Source organism: Trachurus trachurus, assembly GCF_905171665.1.
Source record: "Trachurus trachurus genome assembly, chromosome: 22".
Lineage (NCBI taxonomy): Eukaryota > Metazoa > Chordata > Actinopteri > Carangiformes > Carangidae > Trachurus > Trachurus trachurus.
Genome location: NC_139907.1, coordinates 6699063 through 6724022, shown reverse-complemented (window position 1 = coordinate 6724022; position 24960 = coordinate 6699063). Strand labels below are relative to the sequence as shown.

At 42.4% G+C, this 24960-nt stretch overlaps 2 protein-coding genes across 10 annotated transcripts in view; both read left to right on the top strand.

Moving 5' to 3' along the window:
- The window catches only part of numb (NUMB endocytic adaptor protein), a 65923-nt gene extending 58208 nt beyond the window's left edge, over positions 1-7715 (top strand). For 3 of the 7 annotated variants that reach the window (XM_083997655.1, XM_083997653.1, XM_083997657.1), the window contains 4 exons: positions 225-527; positions 1539-1682; positions 2884-3048; positions 5372-7715. In XM_083997655.1, coding sequence (XP_083853781.1) covers positions 225-527; positions 1539-1682; positions 2884-3048; positions 5372-6249 — 1490 coding nt within the window. In that variant the 3' untranslated portion in view covers positions 6250-7715. Of the gene's footprint in view, positions 1-221; positions 528-1538; positions 1683-2883; positions 3049-5371 lie in introns of all 7 variants that reach the window. The other 4 variants (XM_083997654.1, XM_083997651.1, XM_083997652.1 and 1 more) reach the window with 2 other exon arrangements.
- Positions 7716-11268: 3553 nt separating this feature from the next.
- Positions 11269-22092, top strand: exd2 (exonuclease 3'-5' domain containing 2). 3 transcript variants are annotated; one of them, XR_014596334.1, is made up of 11 exons: positions 11269-11377; positions 13145-13213; positions 13312-13773; positions 15185-15441; positions 16184-16310; positions 16440-16756; positions 16869-16975; positions 18397-18532; positions 19306-19674; positions 20566-21093; positions 21606-22092. XR_014596334.1 is itself a non-coding variant. In XM_083997559.1 (10 exons), exons 3-10 carry the CDS (start codon positions 13354-13356, stop codon positions 20780-20782), a joined length of 1935 nt encoding a protein of 644 aa, XP_083853685.1. In that variant the 5' UTR covers positions 11269-11377; positions 13145-13213; positions 13312-13353; the 3' UTR covers positions 20783-22092. The 3 variants fall into 3 exon arrangements, 2 of the variants coding, with proteins under 2 accessions (XP_083853685.1, XP_083853684.1); XM_083997559.1 differs by having other exon boundaries at positions 13312-13758; positions 20566-22092; XM_083997558.1 differs by having other exon boundaries at positions 20566-22092.
- Positions 22093-24960: the final 2868 nt, after the last annotated feature.

Sequence of the window (24960 nt, the reverse complement as noted above, 5' to 3'; positions counted from 1 at the left end):
CCCACTTCCAGCTGATGTTATTGTTGTGTTTGTTTGGCACAGAGGAGATGTCAGAAGTCTTTGCCTTTTAAGGAGCAGTGAAGTAACTCCGACTAATAAAAAACAGATTTACAGCATTGTAAACTTCAACTGTCTTTGAAGGAAATATAAAACTCACTGCTGCGATGATGAGAAACCTTTCAGTGCATCGCTGTCGTCTCAACTTTCCTCTTCTCCTCCAGCAGCGGAGGCAGATGTGAAGGTTGCCGGGAACTCGGCCACCAGCGTGACGAACTCCTCGGCTCACCAGACGGGAGGAGGCTCGCCGTCGCCCTCGTCCTCCCCGCCCCTCTCCGTCGGCGCTCTGGGACCTCAGGCGATCCCGCGAAGACACGCGCCGGCCGACGTGCTGGCCAGGCAGGGCTCGTTCAGAGGCTTCCCGGCGCTCAGTCAGAAGACGTCTCCCTTCAAACGACAGATGTCGCTGCGCATGAACGAGCTGCCGTCCACCATGCAGCGCAAGTCGGACTTCCCCATCAAAAACACAGGTCAGTCGCCGGCTACATGCAGCTTCACTCTTAACCTCCAAGTGCCAGGTTGTTAAGGATTATTTAGTTTATTTTTAAATGATTATGAAATATAATATTCTCTATTTTCTAATGGAGTGATCACAGGAATCATAAATCTGCCGATACCGATCACCGAATGGATGGGAGAATAATAATCCTCCATGTCCTGTGTTTACGCTGCAGCCTTCTGCGCCACTTAAAGAAGTAAAACCATTTATTTGTCCTGAAATAAATAAATAAATACAATCAAGATCTTTAAGTACCACAAACAACTTTTTATTTGTGTAACACAAAACTTAATTGAACATTACAATCTTTGTCAAGAACAAGCCAATACTATACGGCAACACAAAACTAGTTCCATTTGATGGATCAAACCATATGTAAAATATTTCAATAGATGAAATCAAATAAAATAATCCATATGGGGTGCATACCAAACACGATCTCCTAAAAAAGTTACGTGCAAAGTTATGTGTGTTTTCATGTGATCGGCTTTTCTGGTTCAACCTGTTTAGGCAAGGCAGCTTTATTTATATAGCACATTTCATAACAAGGGGCAACTCATTGTGCTTTACAGAAAAACTAAACATTTAACAGTAAGAACTGAAAACAGAAAAAAACATACAATTTTTTAAAACTAAAATAAAACCCAAAATAGTAAAAACTGGAAACATTAAACATACAATTAAAAACAAGAAAAAAGAATAAAAGAAAGTACTGAAAAAAGAGAGGGGAAAAAAATAAAATAGAGCATAAAATGTGAGTTTGCTGCAGGAAATATTGATTTGTATTAAAACAATTAAGAGGATTTACAGTGCAAATCCAAGATTAAGATTTAAAGTTCTTCAAAAGAGCTCAGCCATAAGCACATGAAAAGAGAAATGTTTTTAACCTGGATTTAAAAGGGTTGATCGCAGCATTCCTATATTTTGGTGATAATACTTTAGTTTCTGTTTTAACCGGTTCACGTTGTTCACTCTGTCACAGTACCTGAGGTAGAAGGCGAAGGCGACAGCATCAGTTCGCTGTGCACTCAGATCACGTCGGCCTTCAGCGGACCGCCGGAGGACCCGTTCTCCTCAGCACCGATGCCCAAACCAGCGTCGTCCCCACAGTCTCCTGTAGCACCAGGTAAGAAGAGAGAAGCACCTTTCCCAGACAACAGTCACAAGGTGCTGCACAAAATCTAAAAAAAAGTGCAAGAACAGTCAAATTTAAGAACACAATGGCAAACACAAAACAACAAGCAGCAATAAAACAATTACAATTGCAAGGAATTAATAAAGTGCCAGTCTAAACAAGTGGAGACACGATGGAGGAAGCAGCTCCTCCACACACACCCACCTGTCTCTACACCGTAACAACTCACCTGACCGGCCGGCTGTGTGCAGCACGAGAGGCTGTCACGATGTGGTTCAGCTGCAAAAATTTAAGTAGAGACATCAACACATTCAATAAATAAATGTACAACACATGAGTTAGTTGACTGTGCCGGCTGCAAAGCGCTCTCATTATGCAGCAACAATCGTTCAGGCTCATTGTTGGTTATTAAAATAAGAGTCTAATGTGTGTAATCAACTTATCGGCCATTTTGCACTCGACAGGCGAAACTACCACATTCATTAGGGAAATGAGGAAGCAACACACAAATAGACTCGTTGTTAGCTGCTGCAGACAGCGGCCAAATATTGTCTGTGGCCAATTTTTTTTCTCTCTTCTCTGGGCAGCGTTCTCATTCACTGCCAGTTTGGCTGAATTTCCGGCTGTTTTGGCTCAGTAGGAGATGAATAGGTTTCCAGTGACTTGCTGATCGTGCTGCTGCTCACAGTTAAAGGACAATTCCAGGCAAATTCAACCTGGGGCTCTAGTTTCCTAATATGTTAGGTCTAAAAGAATGAATCTGAAGATTTTCTTTTTAATGTCTCCTGTTCTGCAGTAGTTGTGTCTGTCCCTGCCGGCCTAAGATCCGTCTGCTCCCATTATACGCTGCTGTGGCGATGCGGGGACAGACACAGCTACTGCAGAACAGAAAATCCTCAGATTCATTCTGTTACACCTAAAGTATTATTAGGAAACTAGAGCCCCAGGTTGAATTTGACAGGAATTGTCTTTTAAAATGGTCAGAGAGTTTCTGCCTGCACACATTTTTAGTCACAACTTAACTTAACTGAATGACATTTATCTAATATGTGTGATTAACACTTGTTACAGACTGCTAATTAACTGCATGGTAACATTGTGCATGTCTAACAAAAGGAATCACACACACCAACACACACACACACACACACCAGCTTGCTGTGTACTAGCATCTGTCTCTCATCTGCTGTAGTGAACGGCACAGCTCCCGCCTTCTCTGTTGCTGTTGCTGCTGCTGCTGTTGCTGTCGTTGCCACCGCTAACCCCCCAGCTCTGGCCCCCGCTCTGCCTGCTCGAGAAACTAACCCCTGGGCTAAGACCCCAGCAGGGGCCCCGGCCTCGGGCCCCGCACAGCCAGGTAAGCAGCATCCGCTTTCTCCAGGAGGGAAGGATGGATACACAGCTCGTCTTTTCATCACGGACACGAGGAGACGAGAGCTGAATGTCAATAACAGGATTCCCACGCGTCCTGGAAAACCTGGAAAATGGCTGACTGATTTTCCAGTCATGAGAAATGAGGGGAAAAAAGTCAAAGTCCTGGAAAATTATTTATGACATCAGCTACCAGAGACTTTGAGTTTATTAGTGTTTCCAGTATTGAGGGTTTTCTCTCCTCTGCTGAGTGACAGATAGCAGAGCAGCAGAGAGCTGTAGTGGGTTTGGTTTAAAGGGATAGTTCAACATTTTGGCAAATTCTCCTATCGCCATAATCCCTATAGTCATAGCAGTAGGTTCGTTACCTTTAATTATCGGTGCAAGTTGTTTTGAGATCGGCGGGGCAGAGACTAGAGCTGCTCAGTGAACACAATGGAGGTGAACGGTACAGGTCCCCTGTCCCTCATCAAACTCATCAAATACACAATCCAACAACTCCAAAAGGCTCTGGTGGACAAGTTGTGACCTGCACATTCACCACACTATGAGATAATCACGTATTATTATGTAACATTACGACACATGAAGCAAATACTCTGAACTACTTGTGCTTTTGAAATCGATCCGCCCAGCAGCCGTGTCTGTAATGTCGTTCCGTCTCGTAATGTTACATGATTATTTCATAGCGTGGTGAATATTCAGGTCACAACTTGTCCACCAGAGCGTTTTGGAGTTGTTGGATTGTGTATTTGATGAGTTTGATGAGGGACAGGGGACCTGTACCGTTCACCTCCATTATGTTCACTGAACAGCTCACGTCTCTGCCCCGCCGATCTCAAAACAACATGCACCGATAATTAAAGGTAACGAACCTACTGCTATTACTATAGGGATTATGGTGATAAGAGAATTTGCCTAAATGTTGAACTATCCCTTTAAAAACAAAAACCTTGTTCTATGATGAATTTGTCATAATTATTTCATAGATAAGTTAGAGCCACAGACTGCACATCTTTAAATCAGACTTCTGAGGGTGAGAGAGGAATACACATAGAAACAATAATGTACAAAATAAGGTACAACTATCGAAAAGAAAACTTCTCCAAAGCATGAATGAATGGGACGGGGTTGTATTAGTGTGGGAACCCTGAATAAGCTGCTGATCCCTGCAGACACGTGTTTGCTGCTGCTGTCGCTGTGCATTAAACCTTTGAATGATTCAGAGTCCGACTCACTTAAACTTGAGTTTGTTTGTTTTTTATCAGTGAGGGAGACTCTGTTGTCGTGCATGAGGCAGGTGCATGAACAACAGGTTGTTAATCATTGTCGTTTGACCTTCTGATTTGTCCTGCTTATCAACAGCGTCGGCAGTGGAAGCTGCATTTAGAGCCAGTGACATAAAACTCACTGAGGCACTTTAAGCACTTAAAAAAAAAACACTAACAGATTGCTGCAATTTGCAAGAAAAATAGTTCACCTGCCCACAGTCAGATCTCATAAATCTGAACACACTCATATGATACACAGACTCGGTTTTTTAGACACAGTGGTTGTTAACCTTTCCTAGAATATCCATTGATCTGATCACATAAACAAAACATTTTAGTTTTTCTCTTCATAACAACAGAACTTGACTGAGAATCTGCACGTTTTTAAGATTTCCTCAATATCAGAGTAACAAAATAATCCTGTGAGGGTTTGACAGTCCATATGTCCATGGGTACATTGAAAACAGAAACGGATTTCTTGGTTTCCATCATCAAACTCATCAAACACACAATCCAACAACTCCAAAATGCTCTGGTGGACAAGTTGTGACCTGCACATTCACCAAGCTATGAGATAATAACAGAATGTTATGAGACAGAGTTGTTTTAGAGGTAAATGCAGAGACTGCTTGATGAAAAACTGTCCCTTAAGGCAAAGTGCATCAGCGGTTTTGCATGAATTTACCTCTAAAACAACTCTGTCTGGTAACGTTCTGTTATTATCTCATAGCGTGGTGAATGTGCAGGTCACAACTTGTCCACCAGAGCGTTTTGGAGTTGTTGGATTGTGCATTTGATGAGTTTGATGAGGGAAACCAAGAAATCCCATTAGCCTCCGTAGCGTAGCTCTGAGCAGCTCACGGCTCTGCTCCGCCGTTCTAAAAACAGCTTGCACGGACAATTAAAGGCAACAAACCTACTGCTATGACTATAGGGATTATGGCAATGGACCAATTTGCCAAAATGTTGAACTATCCCTTGTCAGATGTTTGTTTTATTCACGTATTTTTTTCCTTTCTGTTTTCTTTCCGCCAACAGGAAGTGACTGGTCGTCACCGACTCCAGTGCTCGTCGTCCCCCCGTCGTCCTCTCCGGCTTCGTCCTCTCACAGGCGCACGCCGTCGGAAGCCGACCGGTGGTTGGACGAGGTCACCAAGTCCGTGCGAGCTCCCAACCCCATCATGGCCGCCGCCGCGTCGCCCCCCACGCAGCAGCAGTTCACGGCGCCCCTCCCCGTCCCCGTGGCGCCCGTCGTCGCCCCGGTTCCCTTCATGTCCTCCTCTCTGCCCCCCGCCGCCGTGCCCATGTTGCCCCCCCGCCAGCCCCCCGTGGCCGTGGCGTCCTACCCGGTGTCCAACGGGCTGCCGTTCCCGCAGCAGCCCAGCGTGGTCCCGGTGGTCGGCATCACGCCCTCGCAGATGGTCGCCAACGTGTTCGGCTCGGCCACGCAACCGCAGCAACCGTTCCCCGTCCCGACGGTCTCCACGACGCCGCAGCACGACGTCCACCACCACCACCAGCAGCAGGTCGTCGTTGGTGTCGGCAGCATCAGCCCGTTCATCAAGCCGCCGCCGACCGCCATCATGAACATGAACATGAACGCTGTCCACCTGCAGCCCGCCAACGGCAGCGTGACCTTCAACGGAGCGGACAGCAGCTGGGCCGCCGCTCCGTCGCACCACCACCACCTCGCTCCCTCCTCCCCGGCCATGCTGCATCCGCTACAGCATCCGCCGCCGCTGCAGCCGCCGCCGTCGGTGTCGGTGCTGCCCCCGCCGCCGCCGCCGCCACCACAGGAAGACGCCTTCGAGGCCCAGTGGGCGGCGTTGGAGGGCCGCTCCCGCCAGCGCACCACGCCCTCGCCGACGAACCCGTTCTCCACCGAGCTGCACAAGACCTTCGAGATCCAGCTCTGAAGAACAAGAAGAGAATAGAAGAGACGCAACGGGACAATTAGAGAATCTGAACGAGCAGGTGAAAGTGGTTGATTGACGACAGAGCAGAGGAGGAGGAGGAGGAGGAGGGACGAGACCTCTCCTCGTCATCTCGGCTTCATCGGTGGACGAGCTCGGCGGTGGCGGCGGCGAGGGGGTGAGAAGAGACTGGCGACGGGTGAGCAGCAGCAACAGCAGCAGCAGCGAGCGGCGCGAGAAAACGCTTCTCATTCATTCAGCTTTGTCTGTTTTGTTTCTTTTTTTTCTTTTCTTTTTTTAATTATTTGGTCGCTCCCGTCCCTCCCTCGCCATCGCCCTCGCCCCCTGTTGCCAGGACAACTCCCTTCCTCCCTCGCTGCCTCGCTGGCTCGCTTCACCTGGCAGAGGAAACTGCAGCACTGAGAGAACTTCGAGACGTTCTCGATGATGATGATGACAACTTCGCGGTCAGAAGGAGAAAAGAAGATTAAGACGAAGAAAACGAAGAAGAGTGAGACAATGCCAAAATCTTTATTTTTATGCATTAAGTATATTTTAAATAGCTTTGGAATCTAACAGAAGAGTTGTAAGTAATCTTGCCAAAGGCACAGGCTAGCTACAATGAGACAAGTTTATGTTCGTGTATACAAGAAATGACCCTATATATTATACATAAAATATATATATATATCTATAAAGAATCTATACTGTACACACAGCTCACAGCAGTGCTAATTTTTAATGTGATGTAAAGAGATTTTGTGAAGGGACAGCTGCTTTACCTTTGTGTTTTATTGTTTTATTTTATTTTTTTGTTTTTTTTTTGAAGAAAAATCTCTTTATTGCCGTCTAATCGCATCCTCTGATTGGATGTGAAGCATCTCACTGTAAATAACGGTATCATTGCAGCAACAATCAATGTGGACCTAGCAATGGTGGTGGTGCCCGACTGGTTGCCTCTCTTACCTGTGCTCAGTTTTTAATAGTTTAGTACACATCAGTACTTAACACTTTACTCCTTCTGTCTTCATTGTCATTCTTTTTTTTTTTTTTTTTTGCGTGGTAACGATCTTGTTTTTTATTTAACACATTAGAATGTTTCATCTTCCGTTTCTCCACCTCTTGTATTATTATTATATTATTATTATTATTATTTTATTTTTATTTTTTTTGTAGTTGATTTCTAAATTTTTATTTTGCACAAGCACTAAAAAAAAAAAAAATAGATGATTTAACCTCACAGGTGACCTTGATCAACTTGGGTTAGTCAGTTGTGGTGCTGCAGCCTCTGACCTCCGTTAGCCCGCTGCGGTTCTGACGGTCAGCAGAAAACTACAGGGAGATAAAAACGGCTTCATCTCTCACTGTCTAACTTCTCTCTGTCGTGTTTTTTTTTTTTTCTTCTTTTTTTTTTTTAAATCAACCTGTGAATATGATCTATTCTCTGATCTATTTTTCCATTTTGTAATTATTTCATTACTTTATTCCACTTCTTTGGAGAAATATTGAAGCTAAAAGATTGAATAAATTGATGGTGGTAGAGGAAACAGCGGTGTGTGTTTGTGAATGAATACTGTTGATTTGAACATTTAACATTATATGCAGAGCTCCAGACTCACTTTTTTTTCCTCTTTTACCAGGAAACGACTTGCAAAGCAAATATTCACATTTCCTTTTCATTTCATGATACTCACACAAATCGGTCTGACACCTGTAATGACAGATACCAGATTCTTTGAGTCGCCAATTCCACATTTCACCAAAAAACAAAAAGACAAATGAGCTGGTTGCACATGTAAAAGTAGATAAAAATGCAAATGTTATAGTTTGGAGTCTGGGGCCCTGCATTATATGACATGAGGATGAGGATGAGGAGTTGCAGCCTTTTTTTAGGCAGAGAAACTGGAGCTGAAGAAGAAAATATTCAACATTTTTACATAGAGTTTAATAAAAGTGGTAAAATATTCACTGATTTCAGCTTCTTAAATATGATAATTATTTACTGTTTGTTTTTTCTTTTTTTTGTGTGATGTAATTTGACGATGACGATTTGCCTTCTGGTTCTGGTCCAACACAGGGGGCAAGTTTAGGATATTTATTTTGAGCCCCAACACAAAAGTATGCATAAAGTTAATGCTGTAATACTCGAGACCTTGAGACCACATCTTCAAGGTCTTGGTCTTATCTCGGTCTCGGTCGAGCTGGACTCTGGATTTTTTCTCAAGACCACAGCTACACTGACCTCTTTTTTTGTTAAACCGCAGATGTCTCTCTCTCTGTCACTCACTCACTTTGGTTTATGTAAAGTGATTCAATAACTTTAAGATAATTAAAATTGTTTAATAAAAGTATATTCTTGTGTGTAACCATCTGAAAAAATTGGTTGCACCAGCGTCAACAGTGGGAGGAGACTTCAGCAGGTTGTGTGCTGCTGTGTTCTGTTCAATCCAAACTTTGTTTCAGTTAAAATTATGGTATAGATTTTATATGAAATTAGATTTTCTTTTCTATCTGAAAAACCACACGATTATTAGGCTATAAGTACCAGTGAATACAGAAATGGTCTTGAAAATTACATTTGGCTTGGTTTCGCCCCTCCCCAAAGTCTTGGTCTTGACTCAGTGATGGGAATAACGGCGTTAAAATAAACGGCGTTACTAAGGGCGTTATCCTTTTCAGTAACGAGTAATCTAACTAATTACTATTTCCACCGTTACAACGCCGTTACCGTTACCGACAATTAAATGAGGCGCGTTACAAACTACTTTGAAGCCGTTGTCCTCCGACTTGGCTCATCTCAGACACAGAAGCTGCTAAACTGCTGTTGTTTTTTCCTCCTCTCCTTTGGTGAGGGGAGGGGGGAGGAGGGAGGGACGAGACAACCGCATAAGTGATGATGATTGGTTGAGGCAGAGTAAGGTTTCATGCTAAGCCAATCAGAGGCAGTGTTCAGTTTGTACACAAACCACACACGCACGCAGTTTAGCCTCACACACACAGACTAGCAGAGGGAAGCTGCCGAGATCGGAGGGAAAGTGGAAACAGACACTACTTTAATCTCCCTGAGGTAAAAGACAAGAACATGTGAGGTGTAGCTACATTATGTCCCGGAGCGAAGTGTTTGTCCTGAGCTTCTGCTCACCTGACTCTGTGCAGCTTCTTCATTAAATCCAAACAGTCCGACACAGCGACGCACTGCTCCTCTTGCCTCTAAAGTCTCTGTAGCTCATCAGCTGGAACTCTTCCAGAGCAGCTACAGCAGCGTTGTGACCTCAACCATGGTTGGTGAGAGCAGAAATGTTGTTGTTGTAGTGAAAATGGGCGGGCTCGTGAAGACGCGAATTTACACAAAGTCAAAACGAGCGATAAATCGCAAATCTCGCGTATCTCGCGTTTGGTCGCGCGTCAAAGCTCGAGCGAAAAAAAAGCGTTCCTCGTGTTTGGCGGGAAGCCCCTTGCGGGTCTTCCCGCCAAACACGATGAAAAGGACGAAGACGCGAAGGTCCCGTCGCCATAAAAGAATCGGGTGTAGCGTCGCAAAAAAAAAAAAGTCGCGTATACCGCGTCACGCGCCTAATCGCGTCTCGCGCCTAATCGCGTCTTTGCGTCACGGCCTTTTACACCGCGGACGTAACGAATAAACGGTGACGTGTGAACGGACAACATAGAACAGGACCAGACGTGGCGTTGTTTCCTCTTTTCACCTACAGCTCCACTCTCCCTTACTTACACTAACTACTGTTATTGTTGAGGCCAGATAATTGTGGGATTTGTAGTTTTTGACCAATCGTGTGCTCTTTCTTTTTGTGATTTTTCCGGTTCACACATGTTTGCTTTTTTTTGGGGCAAATGCGAGTGAAATGCTCGCCCATGGTGGGCATAAGAAAATGTAAGACCTGTCTAAAATTATTTAAGACTTGAACACAATAATTCAACAAATGTAAGACATTTTAAGACCTAAAATTTAGATTTTCACATTTTAGACTTTTTAAGACCCCGCGCGCATACCCTGTTATTTCATATAAAAGTTTAAGTGCATACATATTTTATGATGCTGTGTATTATATATTTAAGACCATCTTAGAATTTTCTAATAAATTTAATACTTTTTAAGGCCTTAATTTTAGATACATGAATTTAAGACTTTTTAAAGATCCGCAGATACCCTGTTGTGCGCTCGCAGCAGGACAGATAATCAGATGGATAATCGGTAAAGTTAATAATTTCACTTAATGTGGCCATGAATAAATTAATTTCGATGTTTCGCCTGTTATTAAACGCAAATCTTGAATAGGTCTCCGCTGTTTTCACATTTAAAAAGGTCTTTGTTGTCTTTGTACAGAGACAATATGAGATTTGCTTGTAGCCACAGCACTTAAAAAACCCACTGTAACCTATTTTCATAGGCACACCAGCCTCGCTTTCAATAAAACACACACTCGCATTCCATAATTGCGATCAGTGAAATATATGAAAACAATAAAATACAATTTAAAAATGAGAGAAAAAAAATCCAAATTCTTCGACATATTTAAACTTTAAAAAAAGAAAGAAAAAGTAACGCAATAGTTACTTTCCCTGGTAAGTAGTGGAGTTACTAACTCAGTTACTTTTTGGGAGAAGTAATTAGTAACTATAACTAATTACTTTTTAAAAGTAACGTTCCCAAAATCTTGGTCTTGTCTGGGTCTTGGTCTTCATATGCTGGTCTTGGTCTTGACTTGGTCTCGGGTTAGGTGGTCTTGACTACAACACTAGATAAAATGCTAAAACTTTTAAGTACTGAATGAGAGATGAAAGGAATAAGTTAGTTATAATCATTGAAACAATTAGTAAAACAAATAAGCAGTTAAATGCAATAAAAAGCAATTATTTTCAGGTGAAATTAGAGGATAATAACGAAGCTGTTAACTATATAATCAGTCGTATTGATCAGGTATTGATCCGTGGTGCCGTCGGTCCGTCCGTCCACCAGGCGGCGCTGGTGGCGCAGCTGCGTCCGGTGCAGCAGCAGCAGCAGCAGCGTCGTTATAAACGCAGCAGCCGGGAAGACATGGGCCAGTTCAGCAGAAAGAAACAAGTGTACATGTGTACGACACTGGCGTCATGTTGGGTACTAACGTAAAAAAAGGTAAGACCACCCCCCACAATAAAATGCATATAATAGCACAATAAAAAGCTCTGTTCTGCTGTGTTGCGGTCCAAAGTCCGGTTCGGTCCAAGGTCGCTGCTGCAGAGTTAAACGAGTTAGCAGGTTAGCTTCAGCTGCTGCTAACCAGGCTAACGCTGCTTTAAGTTTGCTCTATTGGGAAAAGATGAGCGGATAAATGACGGCAAATAATTGTAAGCAGTCTTATCTCTCCAAAACAGGGGAGAAAGTTAACTCGGGTTGGTTGTTTTTTCACCCTAGAACCGGTCAAAGCCACCAGAAGTTAGACTAACTAACTGCTAGCTGCTAAGTGTTAGCTCAACTTTAACGGCTTTATACGTAAACTCGTTGCCAAGACAACGTAGGTACATGACACCTGAGCCCCGTGTTGACCCTGTGCATTAAATAAGTACGAAGTTAAAAACCAGGATGTGCTGCTTGTGGTTGTTGTCACGTTAACGGTGGAGAGACCCACGAGCTAACGAGCTAGCCGGTGGCTAACTCTGACCTATGACCTGATTAGTGAGCTCAGCCAGGTGTTATCACCTCACTCTGCCGTACAGTGGCATTTAGCAGCTGTTATGTAGGTTATTATGGGTCTGCAAAGCCAGAATCTATGTCAACACTAGCTATGAAAATGTGATTGTTATTAATTGTAATGTATGGGCACAAAAAATCCTAGGTTTGATTGATTTTAAAGGGATAGTATAACATTTTTTGAAAAGTCGCCTATTGCCATAATCCCTATAGTCATAGCAGTAAATTCATTATCGGTGCATGTTGTTTTGAGATCTGCGGGGCAGAGACGTGAGCTGCTCAGTGAACACAATGGAGGTGAATGGTACAGGTCCCCTGTCCCTCATCAAACTCATCAAATACACAATCCAACAACTCCCAACTGTCTGGTGGACAAGTTGTGACCTGCACATTCACAACGCTATGAGATAATCATGTAAGGTTACGAGAGAGAGAGTTGTTTTAGAGGCAAATGCAGCTGGAACTACATTCCTGACACGGCTGCTGGGCGGAGTGAGTCCAAAAGTGCAAGTAGTTCAGAGTATTTGCCTTATGTATTGTAATGTTACATAATTATACATGATTATTTCATAGCGTGGTGAATGTGCGGGTCACAACTTGTCCACCAGAGCGTTTTGGAGTTGTTGGATTCATGGATTGTGTATTTGATGAGTTTAACTCCAAACAACATGCATTGATCATTAAAGGTAATGAACCTGCTGCTATGACTATAGGGATTATGGTGATGGGAGAATTTGCTGATGAAAATGTTGAATTATCCCTTTAAGTGACATGCACAGTACTGTCGCCAGCCCACATGGGCTTAGAAGACTTATGCAACAGAGATTTCTGCATTAACAGGCAGTCCTTAGGTACCGATAGTCTTATCTAGGATAAGATAATGTTTTCAGTCTCAGAGTCCATGCCTTTTCCCCCAATAACTCTGGCTAGGACATGGATCTTCTTGAAAAACCAGCTCATTTTGAACACTGACTCAGATATCCAAAATAAGAGTAAAATAAAAACAACAAAGATCATAGCTAGCAGGTGAAACAGAACAAAGCAAAAACATTTCCAAGAACATGGCAAAACGAAAAGAAAATAGAGGATAAAATGGTTACGTTATCATAGAAGGCCATTTGATAAAAGTGCGTTTTTTAGCAGAGTTTTAAAAGTAGACATTGATTTGACAAGTCTGAGCTCCTCAAGTAGGTGTTAACTTTTTCGTTGCAGAGTGATGCAGTGCCTGTCCAGGTCACAGAAACAGAGCCAAGTTTACAAGGGATCACACTGACAGGAAAGGTAAAACACCACTCTCCTCTTTTTTATTATTATTATATAACAAAAAGTTTACAACCTGCAGTGCTCATGTCGTTTTCTTTCCTCCCACCCGACTCTAGGTTTGCACTTTTCATCCTGTTTTAAAATCACTACAAGTCGACATGTCTCATCGAGGACCTTTAACCGCCGTCATAACGACAGTGCTCGGGGCGACCTTGGGCGGGCTGCTCATATGGAGAGTTTACCGAACGAGGAGGAAGAGGCTGCCTTCCGTCCAGAAGGCGGCCGATCCTTCGGAGGCTCCGCGTCCCGTGGAAAAGGAGCCGCTTCAGTACATCATCCACGAACCACAAACCCTCGTAGAGAAGGAATTCAAGGCGGTGGTGACGGCGGAGTGTCAGACTACACAAGTGTCCCGCCCTCATGTCCTCCAGATCCCTCACTCCGAGCAGCTGCTGGGCGTCAAACCGGTGATGGTGAGCTCCGCGGAGGAATGGCAGCAGCTGTGGCCGCGGATGCAGAAGGAGCTGTCAGTCTTCCCTGTGCTGGGGCTCGACTGTGAATGGGTAAAGACCAAAGGCGTAAGAAATAACCTTTTGCATGTTATTAGAATAAGAAGAAGAGGAAAAATCCACCCCGAGTGATTCAGTAGTGTAAACCTGTGTTTGGTTTTCTGTTTGTTTACATTTAATAAATGATGATTAACCAAGAGACTTACGACGAGTATTGGGGCCACATTGAGGGGGGAAAAAAAATTTCACAGACTTCGAGAATAAAGTCATAGTTGTACGGGAATAAAGTCACAATATTATGAGAATAAAATCATCATATCACAAGAATAAAGTCATATTACGAGGAAAAAAGTCATAAAAATACTTTTTCTCGTAAAATTATGAGTAAAAAAGTCACAATTTGATGCATAAAAAGTCATAATTTTTTGAGGAAAGGTCATTTTATGAGTTAAAATTGTCATTTCACTAGAAAGTCATCATATTATGAGAAAATGTCATTTAACAAGAAAAAAGTCATAATTATACAAGAATAAAGTGGCAATTTTATGAGAAAAAAGCAGCGATTTCCTCCAAGTCCGCCTGGTTCTTTCTGCGGCGTAGATGCATTTTCTTGCGTAGGTATTCTTTTCAAAGTCCTGATACTGACGACAATGTGGTGCTGATGAACTGAAAAGATTAAGTATCTCCTTGTCTGTGAAACCTACGCTGAAGTACAACGTCACCAAATGCTCCACGGCCTCATTTTAACAACTTTCCTCCACTAAAATATTATGACTTTTTTTTTCGTAAAACTATGACTTTATTCTTGAAGTCTGTGAAAAAACAATTTTTCTCAATGTAACCCTAATAATCCGTCACTAACTACCGAAACTAATCGGCACAGAAATCAATAATGAACATGATTTTAATTGCAGCCCCAAGAATCTGTGTGTCGTCCGTTCTTTCTATTTTCATTTGACAACCAAAAATCCATGACTGGTTATTTTGTTATTTGTCATTTCATCCAACACGAAAAAATGCAACAGGCAAAGTCACGTAAACACGACCAATTAAATGTGAAAAAACAGGCATTTTTTCATTTTTTGTGTTTGATTAAAAAAACAAATAACAAAATTACCGTCACTTTTTCATTTTTTGATTTATGATGATGCCAATTGAAAATAGAAAGAACAAATGATACACGGATTCCCCAAGCGTCACCTTGGGCTTCAGGAATTTATGATATTTTATTTATTCTTCTCACTAGTTTCTAACATTTTGTAGACAAAAGACTATTAAACTCTGGTATCATCACTGGCCTCGGTACTAATCACCCTATCTATAAGCTCAGAAAATGACTAACAATCTGTACTAATACAAAACTAACTAATAAAAACTAATCAGAAGGGTGGAGTTTTCCTTTTAAACGTCCTCCCTCTACATATCAAGCAGCTCCTCTGCTCCTCTCTGACCGGCTGCTGTTTCCTGTTTGCTGCTGCAGGTGTCGGTGAAGGGCCAGCCCTCCGTGGTCTCGCTGCTGCAGCTCGCCTCGTACTCGGGCCTCTGCGTCCTGGTGCGGCTGCTGCCGTTCCGCGGCGGTCAGCAGACGTTACCGCTCAGCTTGATAGAAGTCCTGCGAGACCCCCACGTCCTGAAAGTCGGCGTCAGCTGCTACGAAGACGGCAGACGACTGATGCGCGACTACGGCCTGGCGCTGACGTGCACGGTCGACCTGCGCTACCTTGCCTTAAGACAGAGGTACAGTCAGAGCAATAAAAGAAGATGATGATGGCTAAGGCATCTTGAGGTCCTAAAGTTAAAGGACAATTCCAGGCAAATTCAACCTGGGGCTCTAGTTTCCTCATATTTTAGGTCTAACAGAATGAATCTGAAGATTTTCCTTTTATTGTCTCCTGTTCTGCAGTAGTTCTGTCTGTCCCCGCATCGCCACAGAAGCGTATAATGGGAGCGGACCGATCTTAAGCTGTTTACATCCCACAAAACCAAAATTTTTTTGAATTTAATGCTATGAACATCGTGCCTCCGAGTAGGTGCAGTTCTCTTTTTTTTTTTTTTTTGCGATCCGGTCGTTTTGGCTAACTTCTTGTCAGCCGATGGAGTTAGCAGTCCCCGCCCTCGTCCCTACGTCACCACATTCACGCGCATCCCTTGGCTGCACACACAGAGAGGACCGCCCCTTTATGAGATATAACTATTTAAGACTTATATTAACACAAACATTCAGCTTCTTCTGTAACTATGTAGCCACTTCCAATAAAGACTTTTTAACTTTTGGACCTTGGTGTTCATCACCCCTGATGTTTTTTTTTTTACTCATCCTCCAAAAGAAGCACTCCTTTTTTCTGTTTTTTCTGCACAGTCTGGTTGTTGATGTTTGATGCCTGCACTGACATTACGCCACTATTCAGTTAGGTAAGATGTTATTTATATAAAATAAAAAATGATTGTTTTCTATCCTTTTCTCCCTTTTTTTTTTCAGGCAAGCTACAGTGAATAACGGCCTGAGTCTGAAGTCGCTGGCAGCAGATCTGTTGAATGTATCTCTAGATAAATCTCTGGAGCTGCGCTGCAGTGACTGGGAGGCAGATCAACTCACACTGGAGCAGGTACTGATTCATGTTATCGCTTCTTTTCTTTCTTTCTTTCTTTTTCTACATCAGAGAGAGAGAAAAACTCTCCTCCACCCACGTTGTTTTGGTTTTTTCTCTCTAAATGTTTGTTGCTGCTCCCTCCAGATAACCTACGCTGCCAGAGATGCTCAAGTTTCCATCGCTCTCTTCCTCCACCTCCTCGGCCTCCGCTCCGAAGCCGGGCCCGCCTCATCCAGCGGGAGCTCGTACGCGGAGCTAGCCGCCCGCTGCCAGGGCCTGGTGGACGTGCCCTTCAGATGCCGAGGAGGAGGCGACGGAGAGGAGAGGAACGCCGATAGAGAGAGGAGACGGAGAACGCGGATACCGGCCGTTTTTGAAAGCCCAGAGTCTGGAGATCAGCAAGTCCCAGACCCTCGGAAGAACAACAAGAGGAAACCACTGGGTGTGGGCTACTCTGCCAGGTGGGCGGAGCTTAAAAACAGACTTTTATTGATGCATATTAACAGATGTAAGTCTAAAAACATCCTGTATTAAAAAACTTAAGTTCCTAACTTCTCACTCTGTCTGTTACAGGAAGTCTCCTCTCTATGATAACTGCTTCCTCCACGCTCCGGACGGCCAGCCTCTGTGCACCTGCGACAAGAAGAAAGCCAAGTGGTACCTGGATAAAGGAATAGGAGGTAAAACACAACGTATGAAGTTCAATACAGATGTTTCCCTTTTTTTTTTTTTACAACCTGGACCTTATATCTGGCATAAAATACGGTCGTTCACTCACCCTCATAACTTTGGTGTCATTAGGAGTCCATCAGACGATACTTAGATCCATTCGAGAGCCGCGTATATCCATATAAATAATGCATTATCTGCCTTGAAACTTGTTAATTTCACCAATATTTTGTTATGATTCACTAGTGCTATTCCCCTCTGAGTCCGGGGGTTACCTGTTATCGTCATCCGGGGTCTGTAGATTGACCTCCTAACCTCTGACCTGGATGATGTCATCTCTGAGCGCCGCATACGCAGCCGCAGCACGGCTCATTTCACTCAGCGACGGTCGGCTTGTTTACCTGGAATCTGCTGCTGCTAATACACTATGGTTCGTTTTTGCTAATTTCCAAATTGTCGTAACAAAACAACGGGTTGGACGAAAAAATCTGACAAATATTCAACCATGTTGGACAAAACTAGCAGCTGCAGATTCCAGGTAAACAAGCCGACTGTCGCTGAGTGAAATGAGCCGTGCTGCAGCTGTGTATGCGGCACTCAGAGACGACATCATCTACTTCAGAGGTTAGTAGGTCAATCTACAGACCCCGGATGAGGATAACGGGCAGCTCTGGACTCAGAGGGGAATAGCACTAGTGAATCATAACAAAATATTACAAAATATTGAAGCATTGCATAAACCAAGATGGATGTATATTTGATATACTGTCTGCTTCACAATAAAAACATTTGAAACAAGAATCATAACAAAATATTGGTGAAATGAACGAGTTTCACGGCAGATAATGGGTTATTTAGAGGCTGCATTTCGGTGCCCTGATCGCTCCCACTATATGGATATATACATAGCTCTTACATGGATCTAAATATCATATAGGAGAAGGACTCCTAATGACACCGAAGTTATGTGGGTGAGTAAACGACCATATTTTTTGCCAGAAATAAGATCCAGGTTGTAAAAAAAAAACAAAAAACGGCACTTCTCCTTTAATGCCGACAACATGCAACTTTTTAAGTCTGTTTAATTTTAGAGAGTTTTTTTGTATTTTTAAGATGGTGAAGTTCACACCTGAAGAAGCATATCTAAAGCAGACACTGAATACAGTCTGTTCTTCTCCTGATTATTTAAAGTGAAAGGACCAAACTTGATGGAGGAATGAAAACCCATCTGTTGCAGAGAGAGAGAAAGAGAGAGAGAGACAGAATCAATAACTCTGATAAAAAGTTGCGGTTATATTGTCTCTTAGGAGCTGAAATAGTTGATTTCTTATTTCCCTTGTCGAGCTGCATCACTCTGCCTCATGGAAGCAGATTCAGACCTCGTTTAAACTGAGATCCGTCTATTTGTTTTCTTTCTTTTTCTTTGACCCAGTGCTTCAGAGCGAAGACCCGTTTGTTGTGAGGTTGCTGTTTGAGCCGTCGGGACGTCCCGACTCCCAGCAGGACTACTACCTCACCGCCAAGGAGAATGTGTGTGTGGTCTGTGGCACCGCGGAGACGTACATCAGGTCCGACCGCCTCCTCTGTTGGAAGTCGATGTTGTTCTGTCGTTTTTATCCACTGATCTTTACATATTTAGTAGGGGTGGGAATCTTTTACTATCTCACGATTCGATTCGATTCTGATTTCTGGGGCTACGATTCAATTCAAAATCGATTTTCGATTCAAAACGATTTGATTCATAATGATTTCTGCTTCAGTCTATCTATCCAGTCTGCAAAACAGAATGACTAAAGTGTCTTTTTTCACATTTATTGAGTTTTAAACTTTTATCCATGCTTAGATGGGAACTTAAGCAATATCAAGTGCCCCTTTATTTTTTTTTTAAATACTGCAGTTAAACATGCTGCCTCTAATGAAATGGATTTTCCTTAGAATTTGCTTCATTGTTTTATTTTTTAAAATCGATTATGGGACATATTTATATCGATTCTGAATTGTATTAAATGAGAATTGCGATTCTTATGTGAATTGATTTTTTGGCACACCCCTAATATTTAGTGATAGAACCAAAGATTGAACAGTAAATAATCAATTTGTGAAGCTTGAACTAATGAATTGGAAAAAAAAAAAACCCTGAGGTTGAACTAATTATGAAAATAGTTTTCTGTGTTGACGAATCCTTTCAGACTTTAGTTGCTGGCAGCGCTGTGAAGAACTGCAGCTCTCCTGCTCTCGGCCGTTTAGTTTCCTAGCAGCAGTCATTATCTCATTATGAATGAAAAAGACGCTTTAATTACTGTGCAGATGTTAATTAACACGTTTTGCTCCGGTCACACAGGAAAAACATCGTACCACATGAGTACCGGCGACATTTTCCCACAGAGATGAAGGACCACAACTCCCACGACATCCTGCTGCTCTGCACCGTCTGCCACGCCACCTCCAACGTGCACGACAGCTTCCTGAAGCAGCAGCTGGCCGACGAGTTCGCCGCCCCCCAGGGCTGCGAGGAGGGGGTCCGCCTGCTCGAGGACTCGGACCGGCGCCGCGTCCGCTCGGCGGCTCGGGCTCTGCTCACCGCCGGCGACGGGCTGCCGGAGCCGCGGCGAGAGGAGCTGCAGGAGCTGATCAAGAGTTTCCTGAACGTGAACGAGAAGCAGCAGCTGACGGACGACGCGCTGCAGCAGGCGGCCGGGCTGGAGACCAGGTGAGGGGGGTTTTGTTTGTTTTCAGCAATTTCCACCGACTCCGTTGCGATGCTGGAGCAATTCGTTGCCATTCAAATAATGGTACAGACACACCAAATCCCATTAATTTTCTATGGAAAGCAGGAGATCCGGCCGCGCGGTGCATGATGGATACAGCACGTTGAGTTGACGGACCAGTCGCCGTATTTTAATTTTGCATAATCACGATTCGACCTCTACTATGCAAATGAGGCCCGTCCAATGCAATGCGGCCGGCTTGCGAAAATCAATATTCTGTTATTGCACTGCCCATTTTACGTGTATAATTTTTCAGAAATATACTTTAGTACTAAACTAGTTAAAGAAATAGTTCACCAAAAAATGAAATTCAAAGTGCATCTGGAGACCTGGGAGGCCGGTTCGTAGTCCAACGAAAATTTTATATGAGAGTCAATAGCGCCTGACACAAAAACGTCCATAAAACTACACAAAAACCTTGTAATATTCCCCCACACTGCTCTTCCACTGCAATCCAAGTGTCCTGAAGGGATTTAGTCCAGAGTTTACTCGAAACGACGTCATTTAGGACATTTTTACAGCCTAAACAGTCCTGTATTGCGCTCTGACGTTCACACGCTCCAGGCAAATTCAATTTCTATGCTTAACTAATGCTCATTCGGAAATAAATCTTATTTCCGATCAAGATGGGTGATGTTCGGATCAAGATGGACTGGATCCTGTTTGTTTACGGAAGGAAACGCTTCTTCTAGTGTTTTCAACAAATTTGACCAGCAAAACTTCACTGCGTCAGTGAATTAATTCTGATTTATTGCTTGATACATGTACACGCATGTTTTAATCTTAAACGTGGCTATTGACGCTGTCGCTCTCTCCTCCTCCTCCTCCTGCAGGATTTTCAACGAGGCCTACGTTCCTCATGGCCTGAAGGTGGTGCAGGCTCACGCCGAGCGCGGCCTGCGGGGCCTGATGGACCTGGAGCGCCGCTGGAGGCAGCACTTCCTCACCGCCATGAGCCCTCGCCACCTCCCGCCGCTCTGGTCCGTCGACCACAACCACGGCAAGTTCCTCCGCAAGTACGGAGAGGACCTGCTCATCAGACTGAACTGAGCGCCGGCCTCGACAACAGAGCAGCTACTCCGCTCCCAACAGGACAGGACGGGACGGGACACTCGATGATGATTGTTGTTATCGTCGTTTCTTTTTTTCTCTCCTGCTGGTCGAAGCGCCCGACGGGTTTGAAACTCCTGCAGCCACTTTAGTCGAGTTTAAAAGCCAAATATCTGTTTTTTGTTGTATTTTTAGTCACTGAGTGGGTGAACAACGCTCTATTCTGCCCGCCAGGACCAAGATGTTACCAGCATGTGGCGGCCGTTTGAGTTCAACACTTTAACGTGTGAGCGGACGGGACTCGTTCCCCAGTGAGACGCTGCTAGAAACAGAAACTCTCCCAGAGGAAGAAGAATAGGAATAGGAAGAGGAGAGAGCCAGCACTGAACCGAAACACAGACAAAGCAACAAACACTAACTCTGCGACGCCTTGGTGGACGTTATGTATCTGCATATGAACACTTTTTTTATTATGATAAATATATAATTATTTATGGAAATGAATTAAGATTAAAAAAAAAAAGATTTAAGAACAGATTTTTAGACAAAAAGCTGCTGCCTGCTCTTAATTTCTCCCCTTAAATTTAACAACCCCCCCTCCCTCCCCCTCTGCAGGTCGGCAGCTTATTATTACCTCCATCGCTAAGAGAAGAAATGATTTGCTTACACGACACCGCTCCCCCCTCTGCTGCTTATATTTTTTTCTTTTTTATTTCAGTCTGTTGTCTGTTTTAAGTCGACAGATGAAGGATGAATTTACCCAGAAGCATCTTTGAAATCAAATTTCATCTTTTTCGCCTTTTTTTTTTTTTTCTTTTTAAAGATGAGTTTGGCTTCAAGGTGCCTTTCAGTCTGCAGCAGGTGGAGGAGAAAGGGAAAGAGGGAGGAGTCGGACGACAGAGAGACCGAGTTGGGCCTCGTTTATTTGATCATTTGAACTTGTGATGTTCATGTTCCTGCAGCCGACTCTCCTGCTGCTGGTTGGGGCGACTCCATGGCTCATGTTTTAATGTGCCTCTTAATCCCCGAACCCAGACCAGGAGACTCGAATCAGTTTTCACCTCATCGACGTCGTTTTCCCACAGAATCCAAACCGCAACAGTGAAGAAAAGAAGGTGCCAACGCTGATCCGACTCTGAAAAAAAAATGACCCACAACTCCCCTTTTTACAAAGCAGATTTATCTCTTGAGCGTAATAAATTAAATTTACAATATATGAAACTGTATAAACTCTATAAACAGCTGATTTGTCTTTATTCATATTTTTCCTGGATGTAAGATGCTCTGAAGCTGTTTTTTTTTTTTTTCCTAAATCGTGAATGTTAAAAATGATAAATAAAAAGTCTTGTTTGTATAAATCTTCTGTGACATGTTTTACTGATTTTAAAAAAACACAGACAACAACCACAGTTACGGTTTATTTTTATTTTATTTCTTACAAAATCACAGTTTAATAAATAGTCTGTAAAAATGAGTACAAAAGCGGTTTTCTTAACATTTCATATATGAATCACTCATGACTTTCAGGTCAAAGGAGTCTTTAGTTGGATTTTTTTTTTTTTTTTTTTTTTTTTTTCTTGTCAGGAATGACTTTTTTTTTTTTTTTTTTTTTACAATCTAGTTTTGCTGAATTAAGGCCTCTTGATTTTGGCATCAGAACAATCCGTCAGTCAAATGTTTTGTATCTGAAGTTGAATTAGTGTAAGAGTTATGAGCTCCCCTGGTTTCACAGTTCAGTCAGAAAAATGAAAACACATTTTACAAATAAATTAAGAAAGTGGCTCAACATGCAGATGTTTCTCCCTTTTTGTCCTAAAATGCTGACAAAACTAAGAATCTCTAACGGTCAGTGTTCGACACTGAGGACATGAATAACAATGGCACATGAGGCGGCTTCGTGAGGGAAATCCACCGAAGTTCACTTGAGAATTTGTTTATTTTTTTACTTTGAGTCAAGTCCTTGAATTTTCAAAGAGCGATACGAGAGATTTTGGCAAAACGAGTGGAAGTGCTTCTTCAAAAAATAAAAAACAAGTGAATTTCGGTGGAGTTCCCTCTTTTTTTTTTTTAAGAAGTTTAAGCGGTGACGAGGAGTGCAATCCTATGTAGTGAAAGACACTCTGACATCTTTACTGCATTACAGCGAAACCTCTGAGGGCGGAAACACACCTGAAGATTTCAGCACTTTTTAAATTCACATTTCTTCTTTTTTTTTTAAGGAACAAACAAATTTTGGAAATTTGCTTATTTTGCTTTTTCACAGAGTTGGATCAGAAGATAGATACCACACTCTTGTGTCATAAAGCAGTAGCCAGCAGCCAGTTAGCCTAGCTTAGCATAAAGACTGAAAACAGAGGGAAACGGCTAGCACCACTCCATCCACAGCTCACTAATGAACATTTTATATTATTTCCCTTTTTAGATACATTTTCTCTATAAAGCAAGAGCTCCAGACTTTTTCCTAAAGTTTGTAGTCACTTTACAGACTTTAATGTGCAGTAGCCATTTTTTGCCACTTGGGGCAGCAGAAGTAAAAATCTGGTTTTCAACCAAATTTTGTGCACTTTTTTTCCGAAATAAAGAAAACCACAAATTATTGCACATTTCTGTCAATTTAGAAACATCTGGTGGTGCCATTTTGATAAGAACCGCACACGTTTAGCTCATGCAATTGAAGTTAAATAATGTAGAAAACACGATGGAAATACGCTCTGGCATTTCTGTTTGTTTTATGTGTTAATTAAAGCGGGAAAAATCCCAAACCCATGGAGCAACACTTTCAGGCCAGTTTTGGCTCCATTTTTGGTCTCCACCAGGAAATATCTGTATAAATATCACTTTAAAGGACAGGAAAAAGTCTTTGTAACACTCAGATGTGTTGTTTTTATGATCAGATTTAAAATGTTTTGATTCGTGCGCTAGCTGTTTTCAATCCTGTGCTAATTGCTAAGCTAACTGTAGCTGTATATTAACCCTAAAGTGATATCAGTCTTCTCATTTTCCAAACATTTTTACCTCATTAAATCCTCCAGAGTGTGTGTCTACCCAAACTACAACAGAGAGTTTCTACACTAAATTACTGCATATTATAAACTCCTTTTGTTCGTTCCAACAAAAGACAATTTCACATATTTTTTTAAAAGAATGACAATGCAATTTAAGATATGACACGACCTCTTTGATTTTGCATCCCCCCAAAAAATCTCATAGTGTGTTTTTTCTTTTCTTTTTTTCTCTTTTTGAAGGGACAGGTTACTTTCACATTTCATTGGACACCAGATATTTTAAACTTCACATTAATTATCATCTTTTTCTTTGCACATTCCTTTTTTTCCCTTAAAGGTTTCACTGAATCGAAGGCGTAACGTCTCCAATTTGACCCCAAAAAACTAAAACTTTGAAGCTAATTTTTCAATTTATATTACAAACTTTTTTCATTTTCTTTTTCTTTTTTTTGCAGATTTTACATTTCGACCTTCAAGGTACAGAGAATATTTTTGCACATGTTTCACGAGGGAGAGTCGAACAAGCTCAGCTCTGCCTGATGAATCTCATATGAACAGAATTCACATTTTCACTCAGACCAATAAGATTGTCACGTTAACATAAGACGCTGCGAGGAAAAAAAAACAAAAAACATAGGCCTATACTGTATATTGCTGCGAAATTGCGTGAGAAATAAATCTTCGGCTTCGGCTACAGACCAATAATAATTTAACGAAGAGAAAAGTGTGAAAATGTGAAGCAGATGGTTCAATCTAGTTTTGTTGCTGTTGTGTTTTTTTGTATTGTTTTTTTCATTGTTTTGTTTTTTTTTTGGTCAAAGGCTCTTTGATGATGCAGAGGCTCAGGTTCTGTACAGTGTCTGTGGCGGAAAAACTAACAAAAAAATTTGCAGTTTTGGTGTTTTTCTCTCATTAACTCGGACGTTTGTCTCGTTTGGTGAACGACCCTCAAGCCCTTTTTGTAAAAACACGTTAGAAAAAAAACTTTTCTTTCTCTCTTTTTTTTTTTTTTTCTAAACTACACGGGCTTCGGTGACAAAAAAAAAAAAAAAGAGCATCTTTCACTCCTGGAAAACAAACTGTTTTTTTTTTTTATCCAATGACGACAATAAGCTAAACAGGCAAAGATCTCATCATCATCCTCCTCTTCTTTTTCTCTGCTCCTAACGACCT

Bases quoted from the DNA above. Each gene is read 5' to 3' on its own strand.
- exd2 (XM_083997558.1), top strand. From the start codon at position 13,354: ATGTCTCATCGAGGACCTTTAACCGCCGTCATAACGACAGTGCTCGGG. The intron at 16,311-16,439 runs GTACTGATTCAT...TGCTCCCTCCAG, and splicing joins ATCAACTCACACTGGAGCAG to ATAACCTACGCTGCCAGAGA. The intron at 16,976-18,396 runs GTAAAACACAAC...TCTTTGACCCAG, and splicing joins CCTGGATAAAGGAATAGGAG to TGCTTCAGAGCGAAGACCCG.